Source organism: Tachypleus tridentatus, chromosome 5 (genome assembly GCF_004210375.1).
Source record: "Tachypleus tridentatus isolate NWPU-2018 chromosome 5, ASM421037v1, whole genome shotgun sequence".
NCBI lineage: Eukaryota > Metazoa > Arthropoda > Merostomata > Xiphosura > Limulidae > Tachypleus > Tachypleus tridentatus.
In genome coordinates this window covers 45,285,539-45,300,331 of record NC_134829.1, presented here as the reverse complement: position 1 = coordinate 45,300,331, position 14,793 = coordinate 45,285,539, and the positions used below count along the sequence as shown (strand labels likewise).

Sequence of the window (14,793 nt, the reverse complement as noted above, 5' to 3'; positions counted from 1 at the left end):
TATCAGAGTTTATCTCGTATCAACACTTTCGTTCTGTTATTATTTTGTTGCTTCTGTCCATGTTTTCAATAGTTGGTGACTGAAAATTGCGTGACGTATTAAACCTTAAACAACGACGTGATAATTGCATCACGAACTTGTGGTTTGTTGTGGATGATTGCCACAATGAATGTTATCACTCAAACCGCAAGCACAGTCATCAAATACGTCATTAGCACAATTGGCGGGTAGATGAGGCTAAGTTGGTCCAACTGTTAGAGATGAAATCGCTGTTTGTAGTTTATAATACAACGTCTTGAAGCTTGTGGAAATGGTTTAGCAGTAAAATTATTCTGTCAAAAAGTGATACGAACAGTTTAAAGATTTGGGGAATTGTACGTAGTATTTTATTACATTTTATCAAACTAAAAGAAAGCTTTCCCTGGTTCATGTGTCATAATGTGAAAGCATTAAACAGGTTTGTGTTAAGGACAACGTCTACGGGTCAAAGTAGATTGATCCGAGGACGGATATTGAATTCAATAACTTCTGAGACACCCGATTTACGGTCTGGCTTGTTTTGAATTTCGAGCAAAGCTACACGAAGGCTATCTGCTCTAGCCGTCCCTAATTTAGTAGTATAAGACTAGAGCGAAAGCAACTAGTCATCACCACCCACCGCCAACTCTTGGGCAACTCTTTTTACCAAATAATAGTGGGATTGACCATCACAGTTATAACGCCCCCACAGCTGAAAGAGCGAGCATGTTTGGTGTGACGGGGATTCTAACCCGCGACCCTCGGATTACGGGTTGACTGACGCAACTACCTGGTTTCTGTGTTGCTTAACGTACTTTAGCCAATGATACAGATTATGGGCCCCTCTATATACAGATCAACACGTGGCTAGAAATCAAATATCGACTAACCGCGAAGACCATAAATGCAACACGTATAAGGGTAAATGGTGTAATAAAAACACTGCATGCGTGTATCTTTCAGTCACTACAAACTGTAAGTTGTTACCTGTTACTGTCTTATCTTGTGGATTAAGTTATAATACATTACCAAGTTTTCGTGTACCCTGTTTTACACGACCGATATTCAATAACATTATTATCCGTTTCGTTCATTTCACTGAATCGGTGTTTAGTTCGAATTACGCTCTGGTCATTTCTGTTCAACGCTGGTCTCCATTTGTTGTTCGTTTACGGTTTAAAACCCGCGACTGCGAAAAAGCAGGATATTTCACTAACAAATTGGCCAGAAAGTATAAAACACATAATCGAAGGCTCAACAGTAATTATTAATAAACATTATAGCTACATTACTTTAACTGATTTTTAACAAAAATTAGAGACTTTGAATCGGGTACCAGAAAGTCTGGAAACAGTGGTAACTAGCAGAGTATGTAATGAACACAGAAAACTAAACAAAGGTTCATGCCATGTTTGTAAAACATTAATTTAATGTACTGTACCCATGATGTATAATCTACAGCAGAGAACATAACAGTCGGTTGTCAAATCAGGAATAAAAAAAAAAAAAGACGTCCATGTCATAGCTGAGTTTTTCTTGGCGCTGGCGTCTTAATATTGGAATGAATAAAATCTTATGTGAAGATGAAAGTTGCATATGTTGAATAGATAGACAAAAGCATATGTATCTATAATATTATTGTTACGTTTATACCGACTGCGGCTAGAAAGGAATATTTCATTTCTTACAGAAGTGTGCTGTAAGTTTGTTTAATGAAGCCGTTTTAACGTGAAAGGTGTTCACCTTGTAATCAATCGCCTCTTCACTTAACCGTAACGTTTGACGATCGAACTGAAACGTATCTACAATTGACCTGCGGAAGTGCACGCGCGCCGAATCGCCGTTATACTTGATGTTTGACTCGAGGGTCATCCTTCATGCTTTCTTACTTGGGCTAAATAGAGCTTTAAAAAAAAAAAACAACAGCAGCAAAAGTACAGATTGCCGGGAATGTTTATAAAGCAGTCAGGTTGTTGGGTAAAACGAGGAAGTATTGGCCTTTCGAAAAACGTTTCTCCTTTTAATGGATATATCCAAGTAACAGTCAGATTGTAAGATAGTGTTTCGTCAGTATCCTGTTCGCGTGGTCTGCGTTAAAGTTAGAGAAAACTTAAAACTGATATCCTGCGATGCTTTGATTCTGAGCGTTCGTGAACTAATCGTAGGGAAAGGTGTCAAGTAGGTTACGTCTCTGTTTCGTATATATTTACAGTAAACGAATTAGTTGTTATAAATGGTGTAGGGGAAGGTGCTATCCTTACTTGTGCGTTAACCTAATGACTCTTGCTCTACGCGAGCACTAGTGGTCAACCGTTGATAAAGGGGCGCCAGTCTCAGAGAGCGACATCAACAAGGCTGCTCAGCCGAGTTAAAGTTCACGAAGTTTCTTCGAGTTTTGTTATTCAGAACTTCAGTTTGAAACATCGAGATTTGGGGAAATCGTCAAAGTTTTCACAGCAAAAATTTGTTTTTAAAAGAGAAATACATAAAACTGATTATTTTTTGTCCAGATTCTCCAGAGATACTGTTGTCAAAATGTTTTAGGTAGTTCTACGTTACTAGGTGACGTGAAACTGTTGTTTCTTTCTTTCTTTTACCAGATTCTCAAAGAATCAAAAGGCACGCGCCACCGGACCTGCGTTTTATTAAGGCGCATGTCGAGTATGTGACTGGTTTTGTAGAGAACTTATATGAGCCCATGGCTTGTCAGTGAACAACAACTTGGAAGCTACGAGGTATAGGAATTAGGCCCGAAGTAAGACGTCTTAGGTCCTACACTGAGTTATGACCTGTTTGTCATATAACTTAAAGCTTTTTGGTTCACGTGACGCGTGTACTTCAGTGGTCTTTTCGGTTACGTGTTTTCCGAATCAGTGGTAGACTATAAACGCAATATTTTGACATAATTTATTAGTTTTAATCAATGACAAAGGTCGATTTTCAATAAAGTAATTTTTGCAAAGCAAGCCAACGATGTTTTATGTGCCAGTAGTAATTTCGTGAAATTGTTCTGCTGAAATAGAATTAAAATATAATCGGAAGTTTTAAATTTAAACAACTGCTGAAATAAACACGAATGAGATTGTTGTGATGGAAAACTATCTATGTACACTTGAAAGTGTAGATTGGTTCCGAGATTACCGGAAAAGTAAAGCTTTCAGACCTCAGACGTCGCCAAAGTTAGGGACTGCTGATACTGTCCTTCAGACGAAACCTTCCCTAAATCCAGTGAAATCTCGTGAAAAATGTGATGTGGCTAATTTTGTTGAGGAAAGATTTTCGTTCATATCCATCAGTGAACAAGGTATAACTTCATTTTGTTCTTGCTCAGACTGTGGTCCATCCATAATCACAGAAGAGAAATCATTATTCCAGATTGATGGAGTGAAATTTGTTCGTAAGCCTAACGAACAACCCGCTAGCCCAATGCCCGATTATGAGGAAGTTGTATATGGTGGTAATGGAGATCAGTGCAGTTGCAACCTGTCAGAGGGTAAAGGTCAAGATAAGGTTAAAGCAGAAAAGGAATGGTGCAACAAATCACATCAACTATCCCCATGCGGACAAACAGAGAGTAATTTAAATCCAGTTAAGAGTTATCAGAGAATGTTATCTGATGATTCATGTCGTCCTACTTGGCGAGATCACTTGGTGGGTGTGTTGAAGGACAATGAGGTAGAAGTCTTAAGGAAATATAGTCCAAAGGATTTCAACCACCATTTGGCGACAGAGATGAGAATAAACCCTAAAGAGAGGGACTGCAACCAAGAATTGTCTAGTTCTACTCCACACTTTACACCGTGTCCTTTTCAACAAACCTCGTTTCTTGAGAGACAGTCTAGAGAAAGGACCCCCAGGACAAGATTCAAATCACCAGGGTTTAAGACTGAAGAAATGGTGGCCGTATCTCAAAAGCAACTGGTCAAAAAACCACGGGCTGTTTCTTTGGAGCGAGCTACCTTGTGCAGGAAAAATCGAATTCGAAACGGACACCACACTCCACCTCGCAAGTATCTGAAACAGTTTCAAGTTCGACGAAACGACTTAAGTTCCAGTAACAGAATGTAAGTTTATCTTACTCTTCGATGCATAATATGCGTGCGGTTTTTGTAAATGGTGTAAATCATATTACAAAAATTTTAATTTATCCAATTAGTAAGTAATCTGTAGTGTTTGGGATGTGTAGTTATGATAAATTGAAATGTGTCAGGAAATCAAACAACACTACAGCTGTTTTTTTAGTATAGTTATATGTGAAAAGAGTTTATAACACAGGCTCTCCTCCCTTAACTTAAGGAGTCCTGTCATAGCACGTTTGTTAGTGTGCAGACTGCACGAAGACAACTGGTGTACAGCAGTCGATTACTACTTATTTTTACATATGTTATTTAGTTTTTCATTAATCTATTTTTACTTTACTTAGTTACTTACAATGACCATTTTGTACATCAAGTCTTGAGTTTAACTGCAACTGAGATTGCGCTTTTAATATAAAGAAGTGGGAATAAGGGATATTATTCGCTGATCTGTATCACATCAACAGGCAAATGGACACAAAGTGCAGCCTAGCAACAACAACATGGTATATAATTGAAAAATGTACCTCAACACGTATAGACACTTAGCACAGAGAAACGTGTATGGATAGAAAACCAAATAGGAAGTGACCCCAGCTTGGGTAATTTTTCGTTACGCATTTTGATTATTCTTTCCTTTTCTGGAACCGTTTTAAACATTTCAACAGAACAACAGCACGGTTAGTTTGTTTTAATGTCACGATTTTTGCCGCGAAAGTCGATGATAAAACGCACTCAACGTGTGAGAGTGTATATTTCACCTTATAGATCGGCAAGTGCAGTTTCCTGGTAAATTGTAATTGCTCGTGTGTCATTTGTAATAATTCTACCTGCAAACTCGTGAACCTTCGGGTTACTGGAACGCGGAATCAAATATCTGTGAACGGGGAAATTTCGCGGGGAATCGTTTGTAATTATTCATTGCATTTCTTTTAACCTTTCGCGTTTTATTGTTGGCTAGTTTTATTAAAGAGCTTTTGGTCAGTGTTTGGTTTCGGGTAAGTACATAATAGTTATGAAGTATATAGCTAAATAGCTAAATGTTTGCTGTTGATCTGTGGTACAAAGGAAAAACGTTTGTTTGCAAGGTTTATCGGGAGGGATCAAATAAGAGTTAGAAACATATTTTGTTTGTAGTTTGAGTATATTTCTTTATTGTATACCCGTAACCAAGAAAATAAAGGCAGTCAATCAAAAGGTTCTTTTAACTCTCATTTATGTGTGTAACCAGAGCCGTAGCCAGAGTAGGACGGTAGGGATCGTAATCCGAGGGTTGGGGGTTCGAACTCCCTCACATTAAACATGTTCCCCCTTTCAGTCATGGAGAGGGAGTTATAATGTTACGATTAATCCCACTGTTCGTTGGTGAAAGAGTAACCCAAGAGTTGGCCGTGGGTGGTGATGACTAGCTGCCTTCCCTCTGGTTTTACACTGCTAAATTAGGGACAGCTAGCGCAAATAGCCTTCGTGTAGCTTTGCGTGAAATTCAAAAACAAACAAACTGATCATCCAAATTAAACATGATATATCTTGTTCTGTTCACTCCACAAGTTCCTGGTTCTTCAACTACATCGTTTCGTTTTTTTTTAAGTTGTAACAGATATCATGATTACTTTGATTATTACCAGTGTAGTAGTAATAATCTTCTCGTTTAGCTACTTGCTTCTTTCGTAATATCGACAGACATGTTTGTAGGAAAATAGAGCTCGAGAAATAATATATCCAGTGTTCCGGGCCCTAGTAAATTTCTAGTGGCTACTAAACATTACAGATAGGTATACTCACCAGGGCAATCGGGTTTTTACTGTATCTGTTATTGATGTAAGGTAAAGGAAAACAGATTTATTGCAATCAAACGTGGGGCATTGATTTGTTGGGTAATATATTTATGTTATACGTAGTGTATATTCCACACAAAAATACCGATGGTTATACGTAGTATATATTCTCCACAAAAATACCGATGGTTATACGTAGTATATATTCCACACAAAAATACCGATGGTTATACGTAGTATATATTCTCCACAAAAATACCGATGGTTATACGTAGTATATATTCTACACAAAAATACCGATGATTTTACGTAGTATATATTCTACCGATGATGGTTATACGTAGTGTATATTCTACACAAAAATACCGATGATTTTACGTAGTATATATTCTACACAAAAATACCGATGATTTTACGTAGTATATATTCTACACAAAAATACCGATGGTTATACGTAGTATATATTCTACACAAAAATTTTACAAAAAATACCGATGATTTTACGTAGTATATATTCCACACAAAATACCGATGGTTATACGTAGTATATATTCTACACAAAAATACCGATGGTTATACGTAGTATATATTCTACACAAAAATACCGATGGTTATACGTAGTATATATTCTACACAAAAATACCGATGGTTATACGTAGTGTATATTCTACACAAAAATACCGATGGTTATACGTAGTGTATATTCTACACAAAAATACCGATGGTTATACGTAGTGTATATTCTACATGGAAAGAAACAGCAGTGATGGCTATGAGTAGTACATACACTGGTGGCCAAAATCTTAAGGTCAATGAACATAAAGAAAAAAATATGCATTTTGCGTTGTTAGACTCAACCACTTATTTGAGTAGAGCTTCGAAAGATGAAAACAAGAAAAAACTGTTTCAGTATTTAATAGGGAAAATGTGAACACTATGAAATTAGCCTAAATACTAGCTGGTTAAAAGTTGAAAATTATACCAAAAAGAAGTCTTAAATAGGGAGGAAACGCCCAACAAGAAGTCTCAGTAGTGAGTTGCACGGCCGTCATTGCGAATAACTGCAAACATTCGCTTTGTTATGGTTGATATAAGCGTTTGCAGAAGGCTGGCTGGAATGTTATTCCAAGTGGTGAAGATGGCTTCACGAAGACCATGCACTGTTTGTAATTGACGACCATTTTTATAGACTTCCCTTGCCGTCCACCCACAAACATTTTCAATGGAGTTCACTTTGGGCTAACACGCTAGATAGTCCAAAAGAATCACGTTATTCGCCATTAAAAAGTCCTTTGTTCTGCGGGCATTGTGGATTGCAGCATTGTCCTGCTGAAAAATCCAATCATTTTCACAGAAGCGAAGATCTTCAGTCAATAAGGATGCTCTCTCTAACATGCCAATGTGGCCAGCTGCTGTTTGACGCCCCTGTATAACCTGAAGCTCCATTGTTCCATGGAAGGAGAAAGCACCCCAGATCATGATGGAACCTCCTCCATTGTGTTGTGTAGAAAATGTCTCTGGTGGGATATCCTTATTGTGCTAGTAACGCTGGAAGCCACCAGGACCATCCAGGTTAAATTTTTTCTCATCAGAGAACAAAACCTTCGTCCACTTTTCTACGTCCCATGTTTGGTACTTCTCAGCAAAGTTTAACTGAACTGTTTCGTGGTGTGGAAGGAGTCGTGGCCTTTGAAGATGTTTACGGTTTTTAAAGCCTTTCTCTCGTAGATGCCGTCTTATTGTTCTTGAGCTACATTCTGCATCCGTAATGGCCTTAATCTGGTTCGACGATCGGCTGGTGTCTTGCCGGGCAACCCGTCGAATCCTCTTACTCAACGCCGGCCAAATTTTCTTGAGCCGACCGCTTGAAATTCTCGTTCCGTAAGAAATTTGTTAAAAGAAATTTCTTTTAAGAAATTTGCAACAGCAGTTTTACTACGCTCAATGTTACCAGCACGTTTAGAGAGACCTCGCTATTGCAGCTCGACAATTCTGCCACGTTCAAACTCTGTCAACTTTTTAGCCTTTGCCATGTTTTCACCAAATGTAACACAGGAGATGTCAGTAGGAGATGTTGACAAGGCTAATGCTTGAACACAAATGACTAAATTTCTTTACGTGTTTCAATATGGTCTTGAACTTTTGACCAACTAGTATTTAGGCTAATTTCATAGTGTTCACATTTTTCGCATTAAATGCTAAAAAAAGTTTTTATTTTCCATTTTCTTATTTTCATCTTTCGAAGCTCTACTCAAATAAGTGTTTGAGTCTAGCGATGCAAAATGCATATTCTTTTTATGTTCATTGGCCTTACGATTTTGGCCAGCAGTGTATATGTATACAAAGACAAATCGACATTTAAAAACAGTAGAACTTGTACACCTATGAAATTCGCTTATCTTTTCCAGTTTAGTTTAATGAATTGTTTTACGCGTCTATATTATACTGACACGGAATCCTGCGTGTAATATCTATAATACATTAAGTTTTTCATATATTGGTTGCTTTAACAACTATTTTCATATAAAAACTGTGTTCGATTTTCAAACTTGTGTGATATAACATGTATTGTTGCATCAACTTGAATAATTTAGTTATATTCCACCTGTCTCTCATTGCTTCATTAATGGTGAAATGCGTCGTACCTTAAAATGCATCAAACCGAGAACACTAAGTGGCACATTGAATTGTAATTAGATTTTCCAAAAGAAACCAAAGTAGAAGTTGCTGCCATATTTTGCAACAGGTGAAAACCAAACAAACAAAAACAACAGTCCAGGATGCATATATTAAATTAGATAAACATGTTTTGATAGATATTATCACTATAATAATGTGTTTTATAATTAAAGTTCCGGGAAAAAACTAGGTGTGTGCAAGCTTAACTATGCTTACTGTTCTGCATCAGAAGACGTAACGAAACGTCAGTGTCTAGGTAACTTAACAGGATAGTAGGTGAATACAGTGCACATTTGACAGCCAAGAATATCAAAGTAATGGCTTCTCAGCCATTAGTGATACGTGTATATAACAGTTAACTATCACGTATGTAAATAGCTACATCTTCCAGATTGTTTGTTTGTTTTTCGAATTTCGCGCAGTTCCACACGAGGGCTATCTCCGCCAGCCGTCCCTAATTTAGCAGTGTAAGACTAGAGGGAAGGCAGCTAGTCACCACTACCCACCGCCAACTCTTGAGCTACTTTTTTTTACCAACGAATAGTGGGATTGACCGTGACATTATAACGCCCCCACGGCTGAAAGGGCGGGCATATTCGATGCGACAGGGATTCGAACCCGCGACTTTCAGATTACGAGTCGAACGCCTTAACAAACCTGGCCATGCTAGGGCCTTTTTTAGACAGAAGAAGAGATTTTGAGAGTCATCCCTATGAATAATAAGATGGCATGTTTCCCATAAAGATCAATGCAAGCGACTTCTGTCATAAGAGTTAAGATCTGATTTTAAGTAATGAAAAACGGATTTCTTTGTATCGTTTATCACGTTACAGTTTATATTCGAATGGTTGTGTAAAACATTTCATTTATTCATACGTTTCTGTTCTCACTTCAATCACATTATGCAATAACTTCATCCTTTCTGTTAATTAGGTACAGATTTATTTCTCCAGTTGTTATTGGCAATAAAGTCTTACTAATCAACTGTTATTGTTTGGATAACCAGAGTAAGAAGAAATCTTGTTCGACCAGCCATTAAACCCAAGTAGTCTTTTTTTATATATATTTTTATTGTGCCAGTTCACTTGAAGGGTCTTTCTGAGAAAAATCTGTTTTGGATGTAATTTCCTCTTTTTTAGTCTGTTTTTTTTATATTAACTTATTTACAGAAAGTTCCAAGTCACAGAAGTTCTAAGAAAGAGATATTAAAAATTAAATAATTAAATTTTAGTGCAACTTAACGAATTTTATAACCTTTTAAGGTAAGGTTTCATATTTAGGTGGTTAGTGACAGTAAAGGCCTATCTCAAATAGAGTACTGATCATTGAATACAAGACAACCCCTAAGGCCAGTGCACTTTGGGTAGTTTGAAGGCGTGTTTTCTGTTGCCGGACTGGTATGGCTCTGGTTTTGTCAGTCACTTTTAGTTCTAGGTAACAATCAACTAAGTAATGGTCGTCGCTGTTTCGTAGATGTAATGTATTTCTTATTCTGTTTTCTGCTCATATAATTATATTTCTTCTTCACTGTTACTAAGAAAATTGCCCGATAGCGCAGAAGTAATAAGAGTTTGTGTGTGTGTAAAGCTAAACAATGAACTCTCCTCTCTATGCCCACCATTATCTGTAATAGCCACAAAGCTACCCAATATGGGCTACTTGCATTTTGCCCACCATTATCTGTAATAACCAGAAAGCTACAAAATGGGCTGTCTCTTCTGTGCTCATCATTATTGGTAATAATCACAAATCTACATGATGGAGTATCTGCACTGTGTCAAATGTGGGAAATCGAACCTCGAATTTTATCGTTGTAAGTCCGCAATCTTAGCTCACTACGAGAAGGAACGATAAAAGGACACCTGACGAATTTCGGTCGTTCTGTGGCAGGTTATCCTCGTTCCATTGGTTTAAAAATGTTCTGACAAAGTAAGCTTATTGTTCACATACGTATATTTGTTTTAAATGTGTTAAGTGAATGTAATTATTAAAAGGCAAAAACATCGTCCTTACCTTGTGGAGCGAGAGGTTTGTTGTTTTTCATCGTAGCTATCCACTACTACATGATAAAACTCTAGATTTTGGCAAGATTCTCTCCACAGCTGTAAAGTGTAACTTTAGCCTAATATATTTTTTTGTATTCAAACGTATATGATGGTCGTTGAAAGAAGGTCAAAAGAGAAAGATAAACTTTACTAAAAAGAACTGAAGAGGTCGAGGCTTTAGCAATTATGACCTGTCCACACAGTGGCTTTTCTGTACTCCTTACGGTTCGTTTCATTTCAAGAACAGTGTAAAAAACAAGGTTCGATTTGTTCAGAGGGTGTCCCAGCTTTGTGCTCAATTCCAATCAAACAAACAAACAATCTTTTAGTGTGAACTAGGTTCGATTGGCATACGAACAGAACTGGGTCCACCAGAAGAGTTGGTCTTGGTTCGTGTTTTAAAAAAAAACAACAGACTTTGTTTCGCATGATAAACTTTGGTGTGAGCATTGAAAGATCTCGGTAAGGGCTAAGAAACTTGAAAGCGAATCATGAAAAGCAGCTTCTGTTCATTTTAAAACACGAACCAAGACCACCTCTTCTGGTGGGCCCAGTTCCGTTCGTATGCCAGTCTTTGGTGTGAGCATTGAAAGATCTCGGTAAGGGTTAAGAAACTTGAAAGCGAATCATGAAAAGCAGCTTCTGTTCATTTCCACCAAACTCTAACCCATTTGTACGCAAGACAAGTGTAAAACTCGCGCACATTCAGAACCAGTGCGAATAGCGAAGATTTTTAAACAATTCCTGTTGCCACCTAGTGTTTGGATGTTGATACAACATGTTCAGTTTGTTACAACTATATTGTAGAATCACAATTACTCAAAAGTGTTCAAAGACGTCACCAAGGTTTTATCGAAGGGGAGTTATTTTAGAAACCAGTAACAGATGTAGGCCTAATAAGTAAGCTGTGAATCAGTAATAGTTCTGTACGTGATATATATATATATGTCAGGTTAAAGAAACACGAAGATAAAGGTTAATAAACCAAAATTAAAACACCATTATCAGCAATTCTTGAATCACAAGATTTATTTTGATGGTTGATAAACATTTAACCGTTTAAGTATTGCCTGGTTGAGTGATCCAAAGGTCACGTGAATGTTCTATGTTTGAAAGAAATTTATTGTTTCATTTAAAACGTGTAACTTCTATTAAAAATAAAGTGTTATTATTCCAATTAAAACGTGTAACTTCTATTAAAAATCAATAGTGCTATTATTTTAGTAAAACAACTTTTTATTTTAAAGATAGGGGTGTAATAATTTGTGTAAAGTGATTTACAAATTTTTTATGGCACCTTGTTACATTTCAACATAGCAAGTCTTCTATCTTATGTTACTACAGAGTAACTTTTATTTTTTATTAAAATAGTTGTGTTGTAATCCTCAAGTGTTTTTGTGCAAACTAAGTTCCTTGCGTTTGATTAAGTTACTGAACTTAAAGTTTGACTGCTGTATTTAGTTTGTAGCATTGTTAGCTTAGGAATGTTAAAAGTTTCTAAATAATTGCTGTTCTTTTGGGGGGGGGGAATTTCTACAAAACCACAGCAAGAGCTATCAATATATACCCCTCATAATTTTTAACTGATACATTTCAGAGAAGGCATTTGTTCGACAAGGCCAGCCTTCAACTCTTTTCTAACGAACACAGTAACTTGAACATCATTCTTCTAACAAATCAATAATTCCGAAATGCGGAACACGATTATGCGGCAACAGCCTACAAACCACGAATCTTAAATCGTGTAACTAATTCATTATGCTTCCTAATCGCATGTTTATCACTTTTTATTTCCCATCCATATTTTAACACCTCAATTTGTAATGCTAGTCATCCACTCGCGTCGTCTTAAGTTTGACAGTTTCTATATCTTTATCTAAATGTTTTTGTGGTTTTTAGTATAGGATATTTTTTCAATGTAGGGGAGTTGGGCATATTTACAAAACTTTAGTTCATACGATATTCTTATTGGTCACGTGAATGGTCGCGTGACAAACGTTACAGTCGTTAGAAATGCTTGAAGGTCTATTGGATAAACGATTGAAAGACTATATTAGACTGTCAAAACTGTGCCTCTGAACACTGTTTGTTTGTTTGTTTTGGAATTTCGCACAAAGCTACTTGAGGGCTATCTGTGCTAGCCGTCCCTAATTTAGTAGTGTAAGACTAGAGGGAAAGCAGCTAGTCATCACCACCAACCGCCAACTTTTGGGCTACTCTTTTACCAACGAATAGTGGGATTGACCGTCACATTATAACGCCCCCACGGCTGGGAGGGCGAGCATGTTTTGGCGCGACTCGGGCGCGAACCCGCGACCCTCAGATTACGAAGTGCACGCCTTAACGCGCTAGGCCATGCCAGGCCCCTGAACACTGAAATTACTGATTGTTTTAAAGAACTTTTACTAATAATGGGATCGACATGTGTTGTATTCATACTCCTGTCTGTCTCAACACTCGGTATACATGCAAGCAATCAAAACTTTAAAAAATATATATTTGAAATCCACCATTTTTTTATGTAAAGTTTATGGGTAAACATATTAATTATGTAAAGTAATTATTTGTAATATTACTGATACCGTTTCTGTTTTTGTAAGTGTGATCGAAATGATATAAAGGACCTCGTAACCAAGAAAGTATTGGATCCTCAAACAACAGAACATAAATATTGCAGAAAAATATTTGAAAAGTCGATTGTGTCTCCCATCAACAGTTTTAGGGTTAGAGTTCTTATGTTTGTGAAAAGTCTAGTAAGCGATCTGTTCCTCGTCACTGATGCTAATGAAAAATTGTGATTTTTAAATGCTTCGGTGTGAAAATGATTACGTTTTTTTCATCTGTTAACAGAACATTGACACTGTTTTAAATTATTAAAAACTTTGCATTTGTTCCTAGTGTATGTGTGTGTGTGTGTGTGGTAACGATCATTTGTTTTAGATGACTAAAACATTTACGTAAATATTTCAAAAATTAAGAGATTTTTTTATTATCTGTAGTTTTCACCAAAACGTATATAGCCTTTAAAGAGGAAAACTGTTAGGACATTGGACTTGCAATCTGCTGGTTTGAATTTCGTCGCCACATATTCTCATCATTTGGAACTTGGGGAATTTTAACGTGTCAGTCGATCTCACTGTTCATTAGTTAAAAGTGTAGCACAAGCGTTAGTGGTGGGTAACGTTGACACGCTAACTTTCCCTCTAATCTATTACTTCATAATTAGGGATAGCTATCGCAGGTGGCGCTTTGGGCAAAATTCAGCAAATAAAGAGGAAGGAAAATGGGGATCAGTTTGACAGATGTTTGGGAAATGTCTTTTCCGATAATATAAATATTATGCTTTGGAATTTCTGTAGCTATAAGTGTTTTGTAAAATGAAAAATTCCGTATTATGGTATTGTGTGCACAAATTTTTTGGGTTTATAATGAGTAGGCCTAGATATGACACTGATAAGGGCAATTTCGGTTTCCAGCAAAATTAATGTTGAAAATATTACTTACATAAAACACATACCAAAGAAAAGTAAAGTGTAGCTTTCTGAAAATATTTATGAATAAATAATTTCTTATCTCATCAATGTATACTTATAAAAATATATTAGTACTGTCTGTGTGTCCATGTGACAATATCGCAGGGTGTGGATAAGTCTTTTCGAAATTACTATAGAGGTTTGTTAGTTCCATGCGAGGTTAGAAACAAATTTTACTTTTGTCGTTTGTATGAGCGTTTCATTTTTTATACCACTACTTCGCCCCCTGTTGGTGGATCTTCATCAAATTTGGTATGAAGGTTCATTTGGTTCATGGATATATAATATATATATGCACACACAAACAATATACACATACAAACTATTAGGTTTTCGTTTTTTCTGACCATTTTTCTACCATTATTTCTTCTCTTTGTTAATGGGCTTTAAAATTTAGCATAAATTTTTGTTTATGTAGAGACACATGCAAATTTGCTGTTTCCAATATTGTGCTTCGTAGTTTTTATGGGTTTTTTGTTTTACAATTTTGTGTAATGGAAGAAATGTTTCATGTCATAAGATAACCTTTCATAAATCACGAACTTTCATAACTTCTGTACAAGGGAGGGGTACTCCAGCTAGTAAATAAATATATAGACAAAAATAAAAATCTTGTGAGTGACCATAATCTTGGATACTTTCAAACAGTTGGCCACATCCGAAA

The 14,793-nt window shown here is 36.6% G+C and overlaps 1 protein-coding gene across 1 annotated transcript in view; it reads left to right on the top strand.

Moving 5' to 3' along the window:
- Positions 1 to 2,567: 2,567 nt before the first annotated feature.
- Positions 2,568 to 14,793, top strand: part of LOC143251067 (IQ motif and SEC7 domain-containing protein 1-like) — a 67,126-nt gene continuing 54,900 nt past the window's right edge. Inside the window, exon 1 of the mRNA XM_076502420.1 lies at positions 2,568 to 4,082. Within this exon, the coding sequence (XP_076358535.1) occupies positions 3,109 to 4,082 (974 nt within the window). The 5' untranslated portion in view covers positions 2,568 to 3,108. The remainder of the gene's footprint in view (positions 4,083 to 14,793) is intronic.